The sequence below is a fragment of the Phoenix dactylifera genome, chromosome 5 (genome assembly GCF_051530095.1).
Source record: "Phoenix dactylifera cultivar Ajwa chromosome 5, Ajwa_hap1_PhDact_Kaust_v1.1, whole genome shotgun sequence".
Lineage (NCBI taxonomy): Eukaryota > Viridiplantae > Streptophyta > Magnoliopsida > Arecales > Arecaceae > Phoenix > Phoenix dactylifera.
Genome location: NC_143194.1, coordinates 24,554,758 through 24,573,746, shown reverse-complemented (window position 1 = coordinate 24,573,746; position 18,989 = coordinate 24,554,758). Strand labels below are relative to the sequence as shown.

The 18,989-nt window shown below is 38.8% G+C and overlaps 1 protein-coding gene across 2 annotated transcripts; it reads right to left on the bottom strand.

The window, feature by feature from the left end:
* Positions 1-2,179: 2,179 nt before the first annotated feature.
* On the bottom strand, positions 2,180-16,346 carry LOC120111477 (uncharacterized). 2 transcript variants are annotated; one of them, XM_089930752.1, is made up of 5 exons: positions 15,985-16,346; positions 11,490-12,426; positions 11,236-11,331; positions 2,703-2,839; positions 2,180-2,630 (listed from the first exon to the last, which is right to left on the bottom strand). In XM_089930752.1, the coding sequence occupies exons 1-5, from the start codon at positions 16,191-16,193 to the stop codon at positions 2,456-2,458; spliced, it is 1,554 nt and encodes a 517-aa protein (XP_089786878.1). In that variant the 5' UTR covers positions 16,194-16,346; the 3' UTR covers positions 2,180-2,455. The 2 variants fall into 2 exon arrangements, with proteins under 2 accessions (XP_089786878.1, XP_089786879.1); XM_089930753.1 differs by lacking the exons at positions 2,180-2,630; positions 2,703-2,839 and adding an exon at positions 10,121-11,090 and having other exon boundaries at positions 15,985-16,291.
* Positions 16,347-18,989: the final 2,643 nt, after the last annotated feature.

Genomic DNA, 18,989 nt, shown 5'->3' with positions numbered 1-18,989 from the left:
AGAAGCTGTTAGTAGTCGAGCTTTTGGAAGCAGAGCTGGCTGAAGCAGAGCGCTTATAAAAAGCTGTTTGCTGTTTAGTAACTACATTTCTAAAGTGCTGTGGCACTTTAACATATGTTTGGTAAACAAATTGAGAAAATACTTTTGTGTGACAAAATGGCCATAAAGGACATTACCAGTATTATATAACGGAGCATAATAAAATATAATATGTATTAATACATAAATATATGATATAGTATAATATTAATGTAATGTAATATAATATTATTATAATATAGTACTATAAGATTATGTATTATAGAATAATAATTTAATATAATATTAAATTATTTAACATAAAATATCAATGTATTATGATATAATGTAATATAATATTATATTTATAATATAATATAATAATAAATATATAAATATTATAATTATTAGTGTAAATTAATTTTTCATCCTTCTAATGACCATTTATCTCTCTAACAAATTTTTTAGCTAGGTGATAAAATTGGTTAAATAATTACTAATATTTTTATTTATTTATTTATTTAGATCAGATTATTTGCCACTTAATCATTATTTTTCTTTTTATTTATTTTTATTTATTATTTTATTATTTTATTATTTTATTTTATTGAAATATAGAGGGGTCGCCAGCCATGGGTGGTGGCCGGCATGGTGGCTGCCACGAGCTTCCAAAACAAAAAAAAAGAAGAAAAAAGAGAGGAGGAAAAAGGAACAGAGGCAGTAGCGTTGAAAGGAAGAAGAAGATAGAAAGGAAGAGGGAGAGGCTGGGTGAGAGAGGAAGAGGCGGGATGAGGATTTTGGGGGAAAAAGTGTGATTTAAATGGAGATATTTTGGTCTAAAAAATAGCTTCCCAGTAAAGTTGAAAACAACATTTTCGAAAAGCTCCAAAATGGAGCTTCTCCCCAAAAGCTGTTTTCAGCTTTCCGCAAAAGCTGAAACGGCTTTTCGAAAATTTTACCAAACACCATTTTTTTTTTTTTGTTCAAAAATAAGAGGGGAGGGGGAGGGACCAGCCCACCCGCGTAGCAGCCCCATTACTGAGCCCCCCTTCCACTAGGGAATGTTCGATACAGGTCGCAGGTTTCGCGTGCCTTCCCCGACCCGTGGGCTCACCCCACTGGGTTCACCGCCTCACGTGTGGGTACGTCACCCCAGTGCCACCTTGGTACAAGTGGAAGGAAAGCATAACCGCCAACAAGCCAGCCGAGCGTGGGGCATCCGATCCCCTAATTTAATCGACGCCCGTGCGTTTCGAACCCGGACAACTTGGGCGGAATTATCGCCCCCTTACCACCAGGCTACTACCTTGGTGGCAACACCATTTTTTTATCTAGAAGTACTTTTGGAAGGTCAGAAAGTACTTTTTGGTCCTCCAAATTTTTCCCAAATAGGGCCTAAACAATTTAAATGATAACTTTTGTACTTCTAGGATTGATGCTCCAATCTAGTGGAATACCAACTCAGCAATTTTTTTTTTTGGCTAACTTTTATTTTTAATTACTCGACTCTTCTTCTACCCCATCCTTTCGCTCTTCCACCTCCATAGTGTGTGTTTCAAGGCCTGCCGAGCCAGCTTGTCTCTTTTTTGCTGCAGCCACCTCGTTTTTAGAGCCCTGCCTTGCCCAGCCCCTCGCTGTCCCTGGCTGCTATTGTTATCTATTGAACCTTCTTGTGCCTAAATTTTCCATGAATTAGCTGCTGTATTCTGTATCCAGAAAAGAAAAAGATGAGGAAACCCCTCCGGCGTCCTCCACCACTGCAAAACCAGGTCTTGCTCTCTGAACGGCGACATGGAACACCATTAGCAATGGTCCCAGACTCACCAAGTAATGTGCTGGTTGTAGTATGAGAACCTATACCTGAAGCGACTTCAGCTCAGATCTGGGGCAACTTGACAGATGTAGCCTAACCCACTTCACGCCCTACTCAAGGTTTTCATTCAGATATAAAAGGTTGCATTTTGGGGATGAGACTTAAAATTTGTTGCGTGCTGGGAGTCCTGTCTGAAAAGGCCCCAGAAGCAGCCACCTGCCTTCATCATCTGAATTTATTTCATCTTTGGCTTATTTATCAGCTTTCAGTTGGATCAGCATCTGCTGCAGTTTAAATCATAGAAGGCTCAGAAGAGGATTTTAGCATCCAAACCAGCCAGGCAAATCATGACTCACTAAGTACATGTTTTTTATCACCGACCGCATCATGTACATACAGTGCAGTTACAGAAACGGACCAGAGCCATGCTTCTACATATGATACACATCCTGCACTAACTAGTACTAGAAAACCAATGAAAGAAGGCAAAAAGGCAAAAAAGGTACAAAGAATAGTAATAAGGAGACTGCTACCCAAGCACTGCAAGACCTCAGCAGGTGATCTTTGGTCCCCAGCTTGAGCAAATCTCTTTTAACATAATTAGTGTTTAAGTTCAATGAGTAATCATTCCCGCTTGTCCTCCTCAGCCTCATCTTCAAGACTAAGGGCATCAGTGTGACCCGCACTCCTTTCTTTCTTATCAAGCTTCACCAATCCTAGGTCACCATCTGATGTCCCTTTGGTTAGAGACTGAGCTTCTTCATCATCATCTTCTCCAGTTTCACCAGAATAGGCATATCTGTTGTAAAAGGAAGAGAGTTAAAAGCAAAAACTAAGGCCTTCTTTGAAGGGTGCGATGCAATAATTTTACCTTTGAGAGCTTTGAGATGGTGCCCACAGATAGCACACAACACACAGCAATGCAAAGGAAAGAATGTCCCAAAAGGCAGTGATGATCCATGCACTCTGCCACCGTTCACTATAAGGGTCTGTTGCCTTGAAGTAAACCTACAGAATGGAGAATTTTTATTTAGATTCTAAGCATTTTCTTTACTGCAGCAAGAAGCTTTGCAATTTCACATGTATGCAAAATGTCAATTTTGTTTGTGCGGCAGCACATGTGAAATCATGGTTTACAGAACTTTTCCACCACATGCATCTATATCCCATGTTATCATGTGATAATTTTAACAAGCAAAATCCTAAATCTAAGACATCCCTATGGTATACATTATACGAGGGGCCAGGTTGAAGTTGACCAATGTCTCTCACTGCTTGGGAGGCCACATAAACATCCATCACGGGTAGGGGGAAAGATCGGTAAACACTCACATGCTTTTTCATATTTGCATTCCTTTTAGCTCTCTCTCACTCACTCACTCACTCACACACAATCTTAAAGAGTAACGGAAAATTAAACTACAAATGAATCAGGAGCACAACCATCAAGAACAAATTATTGGAGGGAAAACAAACATTCCTACAGTAAATGGGTTCACATCCATCCATCAAAGATTATTTATTTTGAAGATCAAATTTGTGCTAGGTTAATTTAGTAAAAACAACATGTTGACAGAGACTAATTATGTAGTAAATCTTGTGTTCCTATACAGAAATCCTCAGCTTCTTAAAACAATGTTAACTCCCTATTCCAAAGATAACATGAAGTCCATTCTTTGTTTTTCATGATAAGTAATCAGTTTACATGAAAATGTGATATCATCGTCAGCATTCTAGTCATTTTTCCATTCAACTTAATGCTTTATTGGTTCTTCAAAAAAACCTAATGTTTAATTGGGCAATTACCAGAATTCCATGCTATGCAAATCCATATTACACCATATACAAGCACTCATCCACACGCAAACATATGGAACCATGTTATTCACACTTTAAAACAACATTAAGATTTAAAAGGATATTTTCTTTTGCAAATACCGGAGCAGGAGGGGACGTTGACCTACCTAGGCGTCCCTATCACGGGTCGGAGGCTACGGGTGGCCGAGTGCTTGGGCTTGGTGCAGCGGGTCCAGAGCAGGCTGGAGGGATGGAGGGCGTCCTCCCTATCCATGATGGGGAGAGTGACATTGGTCATATCAGTGCTGGGATCCATTCCGGTGTACCTTATGGCCAACACAGTGGTACCGAAGACGATTCTGCTGAGGATCGAGCGCCTTCTTCGGAGCTTTCTGTGGGGGTCATATAGTAGAGGCCATGGAGTGCACCTGGTAGCTTGGGAGCAGGTTTGCCTTCCTACTAGCGAGGGTGGTCTAGGGGTGCAGTCCCTCATAGAGAGGCGTGAGGCACTCATTGCTCGGCACGCGGCTCAGTTTATGTTAGTGCCACACGGCTTCTGGAGTCAGGTGATGGCAGCCAGATATGGTCGGGGGGCCTCAGCAGTAGCACGGACCGGTCGTCGAGTCTCCTTCATGTGGCGCGAGATCGGGAGGTACCTGCCATCAGTGGCGGCACATACCAGGTGGTTGATCGACGATGGCCGGAGTATTGATGTGACCAGTGATTCGTAGGTGGACACCCTTCCCCTGAGTTGCTGGCCGACCATGGTTGATACAGAGGCAGTGGATGGGCTACGGGTGTGCGATCTCCTAGTACCAGGAGGGGCAGAGTGAGACGAGGCCAGATTACGGCTGTTCTTCGGGGTACACCTAACTGCGAGGATTCGGTCCCTCCCGCTACCAGGATGTGGGGGGGGGCGGATGTCAGAGTATGGGGCACCTCAAGCCGGGCCGGTGTTAGACTGGGAGACCTCTCCCGCGCCATTCAGCCAGAGCACGAGCCGGGGTCAGATTGCGCTTGGATCTGGAGGTCCGGCCTCCACCCGAGGGCAGCTCTCTTTTTGTGGAAGGTGTTCTGGGACCGCCTTCCAACGAGAGCAGTGCTGAGCAGGCGTGGCTGGGGGATCCCTGCGGAGTGCGGGACGTGCGGAGCTGAGGAGTCAGTGGACCACGTGCTCTTCCAGTGTACTTGGGCGAGGTCGACATGGCAGTGGACAGGGATCCCGCAGGGGGCCCGAAGTGCGCGGATACAGTTCCTTAGGGTGACGCGGCAGTGGCTAGCTAGTCCGCAGACTCATGAGGAGGGCATCAGAGCGACTTGCACAGCCCTTCAGATCTGGCTGGCAAGGAATGCTCGTACTCTCGGCAAGCGCAGGGTGTCACCGAGGTTTGCAGCAGAGCTTGCTCGAGCACAGGCCACGGAGATCAGCCATATCCCTTCCTTAGACAGACCTTTGACAGCTCGGGACACCTGGGGTTCCCCCCTTGCTCCGGCAGCTCCTCAGATGGTGTTTTTCACCTGGGAGCCCCCACCCCCGAGCTTCCTCAAGGTCAACTTTGATGGGTCTGTGCTGGATGGCGGCACGCGAGGCAGCGCAGGTTTTGTTATACAGGACCCGCACTCCAGGGTCGTGGCCGCAGGCGGCTGCCAGTTGTTCGTTACATCAGTCCCGGGAGCAGAGCTGCGCGCAGCCTGGGCGGGTCTTCGACATGCACGGGCGATGATGCGGACCAGCTCGATTATTTTGGAGGGCGACTCAGCCACTGTCATTGGATGGATTCAGAAGGGGTTGAGGGGTGAGAGCTTAGACCACCCCTTGATCCGCGATATAGTCAGGATGATGAGAGATGGGGGGGCCATCCAGGCCAAGCATGTATTTCGGGAAGCCAATGGGGCGGCTGATTGGGTGGCCGCCTATGCGGCCCACCACTCGGGTTACGCCCTTTGGTCGGGGGAGGGGGAGCTGCCACTGGCACTCCGCGAGATATTGTATTTTGATCTTATTGGGTGTATTCATACACGCACTGTATGAAGCACCCGCTTCAGCGAAAAAAAAAAAAAAGTATTTCAGGTTGCTTCAAAAAGATGAATGTATCATGTATGTGTTTGGAATACTATAGTTGTCTGATACTTAATGCAACAATCATGAGTACTCTTATATATGCATCATTATTTTTAATATAACATATGAAAAGGCACATCAAATTCAATATTAACTAAAATAAGTATGTAATGGTAATGGATTGGTTGCCTTGGGAAACAACTCTTACAAAGATTTGATTTTAAAATTGTTTCATCCGATAAGTATAAGATATATTGATATTAATCAGTACATAAAGGATATATTGGTTGATACATATATAGATTTATAATTATTGAGAGTAGTTAGATATATTATAATTTTAGATCGATACTTAACACCTAAAGTTATGCAGGTTCACATTGTTCCTTTACAATTTCGTATGCTTTGCATGGTATGCCATGACATAAAGACAATTAAACTATGTTTTGGACCCTCTAGTTGCCCAAAATACTGAACCACGCAATGTCACTAGACTTACTGATGACATAAATTTTTTCATGTCCCAACTCTCAAAGGTATGTATCATTCATTCACTCCAAAGCACTGATCCACTTCATCAACTCTTTACTAGTTTTATAAGAGTTCTTCCATATTCTTTAAATCTTGCTTTCTATAGATCTAACTGAAAATGACTCTCACATATTTCTAGGTTGTTAATTGATATTTACGCTTCATTCTGCACCGTATATTGCTTAAATCTGCATTAGATTTGGCTTGGTGACATGAAACGAATAGATTTTATGTCGCAGGAAATGATTTTTATGCTGTTTATTTTTGGACTTCTGGTAAACAAGTTAGAATATATGAATTGTATATGTCATATTTGAATTAGTCTGGGTTAAATGTTTCATAATAATTCATGTTTCAATTGGTCAATTCAAAATGGATCTTGGGATGGTTTAGATAAAATCAAATTATACAATATACTTTGAGCTGCAATTGAATTGTTCAAGTCAAATTTTTATATAAAAGGGCTATTAAAAACGAGGATACCTTTTGTTCATAGGAATCAAAAGGAAATTCAGGAGATAAAATAAAAAACATGGTTTTGTTGAATTAGAGAAAGCCAGTGAAAAAGTGCGACACAGAATAACTATGCAGGATAGACGTAGAAAGCTTATGAAAACATTACGATAAGATCATTCAGGACTTGAATGTGGTAAGGTGGTAAGCGTGGAATGTAGTTCAGGCTAAACCAGTAAATCCACGCGCATTTGGCCTATAAAATGAGATGTATTCAAGCCTTAGCTCTTTACAGTATTATGTGATTTGCAGATGATACAATGATGTATGATGGAGACAAGGATGGCTATGATGCTAGCTTAGGGAGTAAAGCTTAAGGCTTCAACTATAAGAGACAAAAGTATATGGTTAACATGGAATACGCAGAATTCAGAGGTCGCCATCTTGATCTAGAGTAGTCAAAGCCACCCTTAGGCCTAAATGTTTGGATAACAAATATTTTGAAGCTCTGGACCAAGTCAGGATAAAAGCAGATGCATGATACCTCAATATAAAATAAAAGAGGAATCAATTAAAACATGGTTGTAATGGAAAAGTTAAGACCATCATAAGAAAAGTTAACTCACTTTTTTAGTTAAATAGTTATCGATGTGTTATTACTTAGCATACTATACAACAGTAATCAACCTTTTTATTAACAACTATGAATATGTTGAAATGCATCTAACTATTTCTAATATTTTTAAAAAGCAGCAGAAGTGGAAGAAAATTGAATCATGGATTACACAAAGTAGCTATTCATCTTCAACAATTTCATGTGTCTTGGATGAGAAGGTTTATTAAAGACAGGCATTTGACTGATGTACTAAATACTCATGTTGGCATCACCTAATGATTGACAGGCCATGAACTTGAATTGTTGCAGATCATTAAACCATGTGGAATGAAGGTTTGATGCTAGATAATGGCAAAAAAGGCCTAAAATTGAATCAATAGCCAAGAGACATGTACTAACATAATTGCAGATTTATGATATGTATTTGTACTAATGAGGATTCACTTCCAAAACATCAAGAGATAACAAAGAAGATGTGGCACTCCGCTCTCGCATTGCAAGAGTAGTTATATCAGATGGGCTTAACACAGCGTAGGATTTAAATGTTTGTTTTTGTCATTTCTGGCACATTTATAAAATCATGATCATTAAAAAACCACTGCATCAATCACTTATGGTCATATGATCAAGTGTAATATGTGGATATTACCGATCTTCGCATTTGGTATCAGAGGATTTAGGAAGTTGTGGCATTGAAAAATCCATTGAATCTCTATTAAATTAATATATATATTATATATAACAAACCAGAAATATAACATATGCTTCACAATTGGATACAACAGCAGATAATAACAAGAAGAAATGTTAACCACAGTTGAACCAAATTCGTGAATGGGCGGGCTGTACAGAATAAGCACAAAGCTTTGAAGAAAAACAGCTATTCATATGTTGAAACTCATATTCTGCAAAGCAATGTAACAACATTCTGATGAGCATAGCATCTTATAAAGTAAGAACTAAGAAGGAAAATACTGAAGTTGATACTTCAGAGACTCTGCAATATAGAATGCTGAATACTAAACATTCAAGTGTAACAAGCATAGAATGCTAAGATCAGATATTCTTCTTCAAATATCAAATTTATGGATTTTAACACAAAGTTCTCCAACTTTCTGTACAATACCTCATCCACAATTACAGGGTTCAGCTATGGAGCGCAACTGTAAGAGGATTCACAGGAAAATGAATTATTTATGACTGCTCATCAATCATCAATCCTCTAAGGAGTGGAACAAGATGCCAGGCCAAGAAAATTTTAAGCAGAAGGGTGGCCTTGCATAAATCTAAAATGTCAATTGGTGCAAAGGGAGGCCTGCCTAATTATAATAGAAATTCTGGCACATGTATCTGGAAGCAGACCATGAAAAATTCTCCAAAAGTTGGAATGAGTAGTCTAGAGAAGAGGGAAAATGACAAAGTTTGGATGGTGTAAGGAATTTTGTTCCTCTCAGGGTGATCCTCAAGGAATACAGGATTTTACAAGCGTGGTTTTATTAGGTTTTGTTAATCAATATGTCCATTAATATGCCAACCAAGTTTAACGTAATACAGGCATCGCACAAAACCCAACTGTTTACCTTCTAAGTCCCACCTTCATAAAAACCAAATAATCCAACCCATGATCACATCCAACCAACCAAAATGTAACCCCTCTGCTCTTTCAGCATCCATCTCTCTGCTGTCTCTCCTTCATCCACCCTCATCACTAGCACTCTTGTTCCTCCAGCCATTCCTTCTGCTTCCTCTCCTCCATCCACCACCACCATCACTTCCAGATCTGGCAATTTCCTCTCCAATTTTGGTTATTATCTTTGGTTCCCCCTAATACAATACAACAATATTTCCCAAAACCCGCGGTGGAAGAAAACAGCAGTCTAAATAACTAAACGACATAAGTTTTAGCGAGGCCACTCTAAAGACCTAATTTTTAAAAACAAGGTTTTGCAAAAAGAAACTCGTGGGCAAATCAAGGAATGCTGAACCGGCCTGTACCGGCCGGTTCAGCCCATACCGAACTGGTTTGGTCTCTGACAGTCCGGTTCGGCGTTAAAAAATGGTACCAGCCCATACCGGCCCCATGCCGGCCGGCACTGGCCCATACTGGCTAAGCCCAAAAAAAATTGGGCTTTTGGAGGCCAAACCAGTGGTACCGGTTCAGTACCGGTTCGAACCAGTCCGAACCGGTACCGGTTCGGCTATCCTTGGAGCAAATAACCCCTTGGGCACAAATTACAAGGTAAGAAACAAACTAGAACATCATCTCAAAATTGTGATCAGACTATTGATAATTCAAGAATGAAGAAATTTCTTCCTTGGATAGCATTTGAGTACAGCAGGGCCCTATCATGGCATGTGAAGAATGTCATACTTTAATTTCAGTACAACGCACACATGCAACTCAAATAAGAGAGAGAAGATTTGAAGTGCTCTCAATTTGTTCATTCCATAAGAAGTTACATACCAAAACTTAATTCAATCCACGTTACTTAGATAGCTATACTGGTGTTAGTGTTGAACATGTTAATGGCATTTCTCCAAACACCAAAATAGATACAAAAAAATGCAGCTACATGTACTTGGATGTAAAACCACTACATGTACAGCATAATCTGGTTACAACAACAGCTATCAAATATAATATCGATATGTTCCTCACAAATAAGAATACAATAGAAATAAATTGCAAACCAATCTACAATCAACGATGCCAACCATGAAACAATTCTCATAATAATGTTAGGGTACAAAATGATCCACCAAACCGTATGGCCATAAGTCATGGCCCTCTTTCTCTCCCTAACATGCTGCTTCCAATTCTTAAATATGCTTTTTTTTTTGTTTCTTGAATATGTTCCAGTAATCTAGTAGGTTAGAGGTATTGATATCTGGTTAGCTAGATTTTATGATTTGTTGCTATATGCTAAGGATTCTTCTAGAACAATCCCAAATACCTGTACAAGCATTGATACCCATATAAGTCCAAACACCATATATGAGGGATAAGAACCATAGTAACACAATGTTCAGTCTATAAGAAAGACAACAAGACCGCATGATCCAATAATGCATCAAATCATCAGCATTTAGAGAAACTAAACAAGAAGTACAGTATCTCTATGAAATGCTGCAAATAATTATCTGCTTCCAATGATCAAAGCCAGTAGCTACTAATCATCATGATGCTCTTTCATAAACCTAGTAACACTACATAATCATTTTATAATTCCCGTATGCATATACGTACATGAAACATAAATACCACAACTCACATTTTGAGTAAGCTTTCATATTGCTTTATTTTTAGTAAAATATCTATTTTATGTATAGTAGCTGAAGAGAAATGTGAGCATTTACATCTTCAAACTATTTCCTTGATCTTAAAAATGTTATCAAGTAAAAATGCAATGGAAAAATGCTACATTCCCAGCTCATATACTGAGTAAAAAAAAGGAAATTGTGTTGCAATAGGAAATTGCTTTATTTTTAGTAAAATATCTATTTTATGTATAGTAGCTGAAGAGAAATGTAAGAATTTACATCTGCAAACTATTTCCTTGAACTTCAAAATGTTATCAAGTAAAAATGCAATGGAAAAATGCTACACACCCAGCTCATAAACTGAGTAAAAAAAGGAAATTGTGTTGCAATAGAAAATAGTAAAAAGGCATAACAATCTCAAGTAAAGCAAATTTCATGATGAAAGAAAAGAGAAAAACATATTATCTTGCTTTTTGCAGACATGTGGTATGAATGTTTCCTTTCTTTCTTTTTCTTGTTTCCACATGCATATTGAGCTCCTAGGTGAAAGGGTAAAGCAACATACTGAGTTGATAGGACAGATGAAGAAGAAAGTTTGTTCATGATGCGAAAAGACTTGCAGATATGAATATATGATATACAAATAATACTCTTGCTGAAGTTAATAAGAAGTTGCTTTTCTACCTCATATCCAATCCAAGCAACTGAAGCAATCACAGAAATTGCCAATGCATTAGTAAACTTCCTGTATATGTCCAACTTCACGGAACTTTTCCTTGCCTAAAAGGTTTCACACTTAAACCATGTTAGAACGTAGTGCCCTTGGCATAAGGAACTGACAAAAGAATAAGAAGTAAACCAGAGTTTTCAAAAGCATAATGATGAAATAATCTGGTACTACAACTAATGAAACCATATTCAGGTTTAGTTTTATACACCTGTAGCTTTTCTAGCGTCCGAGAAAGAGACGTAAAAATCCAGAGTATTATGAAAGCATCCAAAAATGCATCAGGAAGGACAAGGAAAAGCCTTGCTTTGCCTGAAATATCATTGATGGTTCCAACATTTTCTGCAATATCCAGTAACTCTGATGCCAAAAAATACGTTATTCCGAGAAGAAGCACCTTTGAGGTAAGACCTCCAAGAGTTGGCCGGACAACACCATATCCCATTGAAACAGAAAGTAGAAGTAGACGCGAAACTGTTTTTCTAACAGCTCCAACAGTCACCACCCAAGTCGTTATTCCAACGGGTCTCACACCAGTGTTATTAAAATTCAAATACTCAAAGTACCATAGAGTCATTTCAAACAAGCCCAGAGCAATAACTAGGGTGATACAGTTCTGTAATGGCAGTATATCCTTCCAAAACCTTACATACTGAGCAAACCAAATGATACTTAGCAGCAAATATGCCATTGACATGAGTATGTAGAATCTCATTGAGGGAGCCATCCTCCCTGGCAAATAACCACCAGGGTTTTTCCAGATTGTTTTTCCACTCACCGAGAGCCCTCTCAACTTTGGATCACAAGAGATAAAGAACAAGTTATACATTCCAGTCTTTGTTATATTTATATCCTCCGCTTTCAATACTGTTGATAAATAATTTGCACTAAAGTGTATATTTATTACAACAGGCCAGTTCAAATCTACAGATGATAGTCTCTTGATAACTTCGCCTTGTTTGCAACCCTCAAGCTTAGCAAGATCAGGGGTACAGCATATGGATCTTTGTCCACCATAAGCAGATCCACCAATATTATCCCGATCAGATGCTTCAAATATAATAGCTTGGATCAACCCAGTACTATGCTCCATGCTTGAATGCTGCTCAGCTGAAAACTTTGTCCTCCAGAATGTGATGTTCTCAAACCTGAGGCCATTACCCAATTAGATATGCAAAAGAGTGGATTCTAACAGCAAAGATTATGTACTTCACAATAAACAGAAAAAAGTTATAAGCATATGCCTTGTTGAGTACACGAGGAGCAAGTGTTTGAAGCAAGCATAGAGTGTTAGCTAAATGCATGCATACATATACATAGATAAAGAGGCCAAAAGGAGTCACCAAAACATTAGTAATGTGACACCGAGGGCAAAAATATTGCATCTAGTGCACACAACCGACAAAATTTGAACAGTACACAACTACACATCATATCATATCAGACCAGCCAAAGTTTGGAAACGCACACAGCAAACATCAGACCAGCCCAAGTTTGAACAGCCAAAGAAGCACATAAGACCAGCCCAACAACTACCCATTGTTTAATACTTTTAATGAAATCCAACATCAAAAATAACATGAACTAGCATCATATAAGATAAATCTATGAATTTAAAAAATACAAATTGCTCAAAAGAAAACGTTGATAAAGGAAACATTGCTCATACAAAATGCACATATGAAATGATTTGCTTCAACTGAGTTTGATTAGATCTATGTGCAACCCCATGTGACACTTGTATCAACCTCTGCCATTACATACCATTATATTTCATTTTGGTACTGAGAGTTTCTAGACAATACACATCAATATGATTGATATTCATTACCGTTATCATAATTGCAACCATGGGGCACTGCAAATATTATATGGCAAATCACTATCGGCACTAGACATTTTAATGACACCTAGGCAAGGCGAACCGGTCCCGGTAGGCATACCGGTCGGCCGCCAGACTGGTTCGGACCAGTTCGAACCGGTACCACTGGTTCAGCCTCCAAAAGCTCAAAAAAAATTGGCCTAGCCGGTACGGGCTGGTACCATTTTTTAACGCCAAACTGGACCGGTCAGAAACTGGACCGGTTTGGTACGGGTTGAACCGGCTGGTACAGGCTGAACCGGCTTGCACCTAGGGATGGCAAAAGGGGCTATTAACCCAGTAATCCAATACAGATCCAATCGTAATCTTGGATTTGAGTCTAGAAAATGAGCCAAGTAACCTATTCAGTTGGTTTTCAGTCCTAAGTTTAAGACCAAAGCATTATTAGTTCAGATTGGGGCCTATATCAATCCATACCCCTCTCTCAATACCATACATACATAATATATTGTGATCAATCCAACAAGGCATTTGGGATGGGTAAAACTAGTAATAGAGCATGTCTATTGATGACCAGTTAAGAAAATTCAAAATTATAATAATAATCTAGTTAAATTGTGTAAATCCCATAAACCAGTCATAATTAACATATTGTGAGACTTTGGCATATTTTATGTCATGTCCAATCACCAACCATCAAACATCTAATACTGGACTCATGTAAAAGTATGGCGATGAGTAATGTCGGTTCATAAAGGAATATTTGATGTGCAAATAGTAATTTAAATATAGTGTAAAAGTATATGAGAATAGCTTAATAAATACTCGACCACTGCCCGATATCTGATCCTAGTCCTGATTATTTTTGGGTATGCTATTTGATATAGGTATGAGGTTGTAGATAGGATTTGGATTTGGATTAAGATCTAACTTATGTGCTTTGAATTTGGTAAGGATATGGTCAATCTGACCCCAACCCAACCTGCTGTCACCCCTAGAGACACCAATGAAAGCATGGCACCAAACCTTAAAGATGTCTTGCACATGATTTATAAGAGAAACATCTAGGTAATGGAAATGACATTGATGTTGCAACTTGAAACAAGATCTATTAAATTAAAGAAATTCCAATGAGCTTCAAAAAAGCAAAGCACGGATCTCCTATTATTGAGGGAAATTTGGGATCAGCTTTATAGATCCTCATTCACCAACATTCCTATTCATGGCTATCTCTAATGTTATTTCAAGCTTTCCATATTTTTTTCCACAACTTCTATCTATGCTACCTTAGGTCCTCCCTTCTCTTCATGAATCTGTCAAAAACATATTTCTCCCTCTCCAAAATCCCTTCATATCAAGGTTTTTATACCAATGCCATTTCATTTGGTTCTCCATCACTTCATTCTTGTTTGTTGCAAACTCAATTGTCAATCTATCTTTTCTAGTTTTGCAACATGCTCAAATGTATGGCACATTTTGACATCGGCCAGAAAAAGGCCCATCAAATTCTTATAACCATCCAGCACTGTTTGTTAATATTGATGAGGAATGATGATGTAATTAACCAAAAACTTGTTTGGGTGCACGCCCATTTCTATATTCTGTTCTTAGAAAACAAACAAAAAAGAACGAGGAAGAGCAACAAAAACAGGTCTTCTTGAGTTTTTCTCTTTTTGAGTTGTTCAAAGCAAATTATTAAAAAAAAATGCTAACAAAACTCTTATGAAATTGTATAGTCCTAAGTATTCAAATTCTAGTAACATGAAATGAAAAAACTAGTTTTCATGCAAATGACTATTCCCCTTCAAGAACTCACTCTATCATAATCATTTCTAGTTTTTTATGCACACCTTAAATGGTATCCACCTTGAGATTATCATATCTGCTCCACTCTTCTTACATTCAAGTTCCTGCTTCATAGCCCAACATCCTAACTAATGCAGCATAGCTGATCTTCTATATTCTAGGGAACCAGTTGAGTTAATCATTGACCTCATCAAAACATTCTGCCAGAATTTTATCCACGGTTCTATATCCTGGCAGGACAAGGGGCATCCGGATCATCCCATCCCGTTCCTGTGAGAGATCGAGAATGGGGACAGGGTTGCAACTCCCAAAACCATCCATGCGGGCAAATAAAAAGAAAGAGAAAAGCAAAAAAAAAAGGAGGGAAAGGCAAAGATAGGGGGAAAAGGAAAGAAAGGAAAGAAGAAGAAATATGAAAGAAAAAAAAGAAGGATGGGAGAAGAAAAATAAGGAAAGGAAAGAAAGGAAGAAAGGGAGAATAAATGAAAGAAAGAAGAAAAGAAAGAAAGAAAGAAAAAAAAAAAAAAAAGGAGAAAGATGGAGGGTACCTATCGGAATGCTCAACCGAGACATCCATCTGGATAGGCTGGGACAGCGGAGCATCCAATTCCGTGGAGTAACAGGGATATCCCTATCTTACGGGATTTAAAACCCTAATTTAGCTGTCCTCGCTTCACAAATTAGTTAACAACGGAATTTCTAAACGCCAAACAAAGATTCAAACCTCAACTCACATTCTCAAGAAAACAATTACATCGCCATCCTAGAGAACGTGTAAGTTCCGATCTGAAGCAGGACGTCCTAAATACCACTTGCTTTTCCATTACAAGGAGCACTTCCATTCCCCCACGACAGCCGTCAACCGCTGCTTTTCAGTGTAAACTCTCACTCCCATTGCCCAAAATTCAGTCCAAAAACGGTTTTCCAACAAATTCTTTAGCTCCATGACTTATAATAAGATGGATTTGAAACAGATCGCAGTTCCAATTGATTTCAGTACCTTACACAACTAAAATCAACTGAATGGCCCCAATTATTATAAAAACCAAATCAAGGAGTGGAGGAACTTCTCCATTACCTGATATACGAGCGGCCATCATCGATCCCGGGCGAGCTTTTGGCGGCGGCGGCGATCCCCTCGCTGCCGCCGGAGAGGAGGAAGGCGTTGCCGACTTCCTTGAAGGGCTCGTGATCGTAGGTGTGGATCGAGCCCTCGACCCTCCGGAGGTCGGTGAGAGCGGCAGCGAATAAGAAGAGGAGAAAGGAGAGAGAGGTGGAGATCTCCATGGAAGGGAGGGAGAGACGAGAGAGGAGAGGGATCAGAGGAGGGGCGAAGGGGGCTCAGAACCGCCTCGGCGTCGTGCGGTGGGGACGGCCCCAGAAATAGACAAGGGCCGAGGCGGGGTCCTCTGGGTGGAGAGTGGGTGCGAGGTGTGACGCGAGAACGAGCGTCCGTCATCAAGCGGAGCCCACGAACACCGACGGGAGGGGGGCGGATAAATTTATGTGCGGACGCCCGCATGAAAACCATCGAAGCCCACCGTGCAAGTTTGGTGGATGGCTTCGGAGGTGGATGCCCCATGCATGCTCGCTTGGTTCTACCTATGCGTGCACCCGCACGCTATTTCTCATTATGATAAACCATTGTGGATGAAAGCAAGGTGGCCGGACTGTGTAGTTTGACCTTAGCATACCCAAATGCATGTGAAAGATGCTATGTTGCTTGTGATCTTTCTTTGTAATTAATTATTTTTATAGTCTATATTGTTTAAAAAGATATTAAAAATCTTAAAAAGATATTTTGAAAAATATATATATTTATTTATTTAAAAAAATAGTTTACGGAAAAATTTTGAGTGTGATGGCGAAGTTTTGTATGCATCTATATGGTTAGATATGCCCAAACTATAATATATTACTATATTAAGAGCAACTCTTGTAATAAGAGACGGGGATTCGATAGAAAAAGATGTTAGTCCTTGCTCTGAACCATATATATGGATCTCTAGTTCTACAAGTGGTAGCTCAGTTTGCTCAAATTTGGACTCTGACCTAGATGAGGGCGGGGTGTTGTGCTTATAGAGTAAAGGACAGAAATATATATAGAAAAAGATAGAATTTGCTTCTTTCAATAGCAGAATGTATCTATTTTCTCGTATTTAAAATATATAATAGAGCATTCAAATCAAAGATCTATAATATTGATTGTGATCTATATATTACTAAAAATTCTTAAAATCAAAAATCATATATTTTGGCGATTTCCAACATATGCATCAAGTAGATGTACAAATATGTGGTTAAAATAGTAGGAGACCATATTTTCCATGATCCAAATATTAAAGTCTATCGATTTTGAATCTTTTTATATGTTTTAACATATATATGTACATGTATGTATGTATGTATGTATATATCTTCACTTATTTTATCTTCACTTGATAGATAGATAATGAAAATCATTTATTTTTATCCTTCACTTGATGCATAGATTAGAAAACCATCAAAATACATGATTTTGAATTTTGAGGCATTTTTAGTGATATATATTATGATCAATAGTGTAGATCTTTGTTTGGACATTTCATTATTGATTTTGAAATTGAGAGGAGTATATACTATCTTATCTCGAGAGAAGTATAATTCATACTGGGCGTAAAAAAGGAGTTTACAGCTACTACCTAATTCAACATTTGGAGTTTAAAAATAGAAATCCAAACTATTGGATGTGATCTAGATGGCTCAAATTATCTATTTGTAAAATATTATATACAGTGGAAACTTCTAGCTCATGCATCAAGTTATGTCAAGTAGATAATTATAATAAAATGACATTATATATTGATTTCAGGATAACGATACATAAGTAGGGGTCTCCAAACTATATTATTTTTGTAAATAGGCATTTGGGCCTTTTAGATCACATCCAATGATTTAGATTTCCATTTTTAAACACTAGCATTAAATGTAGTAGTGGGTGTAAAGTTTTTTTCTTTACACCTTATATGTATTATGGCCTCATGTATTTATGTATACATGTATATATGCATATAAATATGTACATATATATATGATATACACCATCTCTCTATTAGACTACATCGTTTTAATGTATAGGTCAAGTAATATTAGCTCGGTGCTCATTAAGCATTGTACATAGGAAATCAGATACCAATAAGCATAGTATATCATTGAAGTGGTCAATTCACATTATTTATCATGCTATACATATTATAAAACACAGAATGGCAACTATTTACTATGGTTTTGGTAAATTCCTTCATACATAAAAACAAATAACTTGTTTTGGAAAATTTTCACTTAGCAATTAGTGCATGTTGTAATTATATCCAACAATTATTCCACTGAAAAAAATTTACATGCTTCTAACATTTTCCCCATGCATTCAAAATAAAATCAAATATGTCTAATTCTTGTTTGATGAGTCATTTTAGTCAAACCAATTTGTGGAAGCGGATCATACTATGAATTATGCATAAGCACCTACCTGAATTTGGATTATTAAAATAATCTTAAATTAAATGCCCCACAAACTCCTTGGTTTTTGCTTCAACGACGCCTATATTAATTTGCTAGATAATAACTCTCTCAGAGAGAGACAGTATCTAACTTTTCTTATCATAGCTAAGAACTTCTCCTAATCTCATAATTTGATCTTTCAGATAGGTTTTAATTTTAGGTAGGTGATCAGATGTTAGACAATAATCCTTGACCATAAGCCATACTCACAACTGATGGTACCTGTGTGCAATTTCCAGGTTAGATATTAACATTTTTGGATTTCTTGTTCAAATTGATTGGTGGATGATCCAAGGGAAGGCATGATGAGACATGAGCCTCTGGATTACCGCCCTAATTTCTAATTGCAATCAGGAATATTGCAGAACACTGGAGATGTTAAAGAGCATCTTGCAAAAACCCCATCATTTATTCTTGGATATATCGCAATCATAATATATTGTGACCTAAACATTTTCCCTTACTCCATCCGTAGGAGGATAATCTTTTTCCAATAACCCGATCCTGAACCATACAAATATATCGTAATTGTATGTAGTTTTT

Bases quoted from the DNA above. Each gene is read 5' to 3' on its own strand.
- LOC120111477 (XM_089930752.1), bottom strand. From the start codon at position 16,193: ATGGAGATCTCCACCTCTCTCTCCTTTCTCCTCTTCTTATTCGCTGCC. The intron at 11,332-11,489 runs GTGTATAAAACT...GAAACCTTTTAG, and splicing joins GGACGCTAGAAAAGCTACAG to GCAAGGAAAAGTTCCGTGAA. The intron at 2,631-2,702 runs GTAAAATTATTG...CTTTTACAACAG, and splicing joins CCATCTCAAAGCTCTCAAAG to ATATGCCTATTCTGGTGAAA.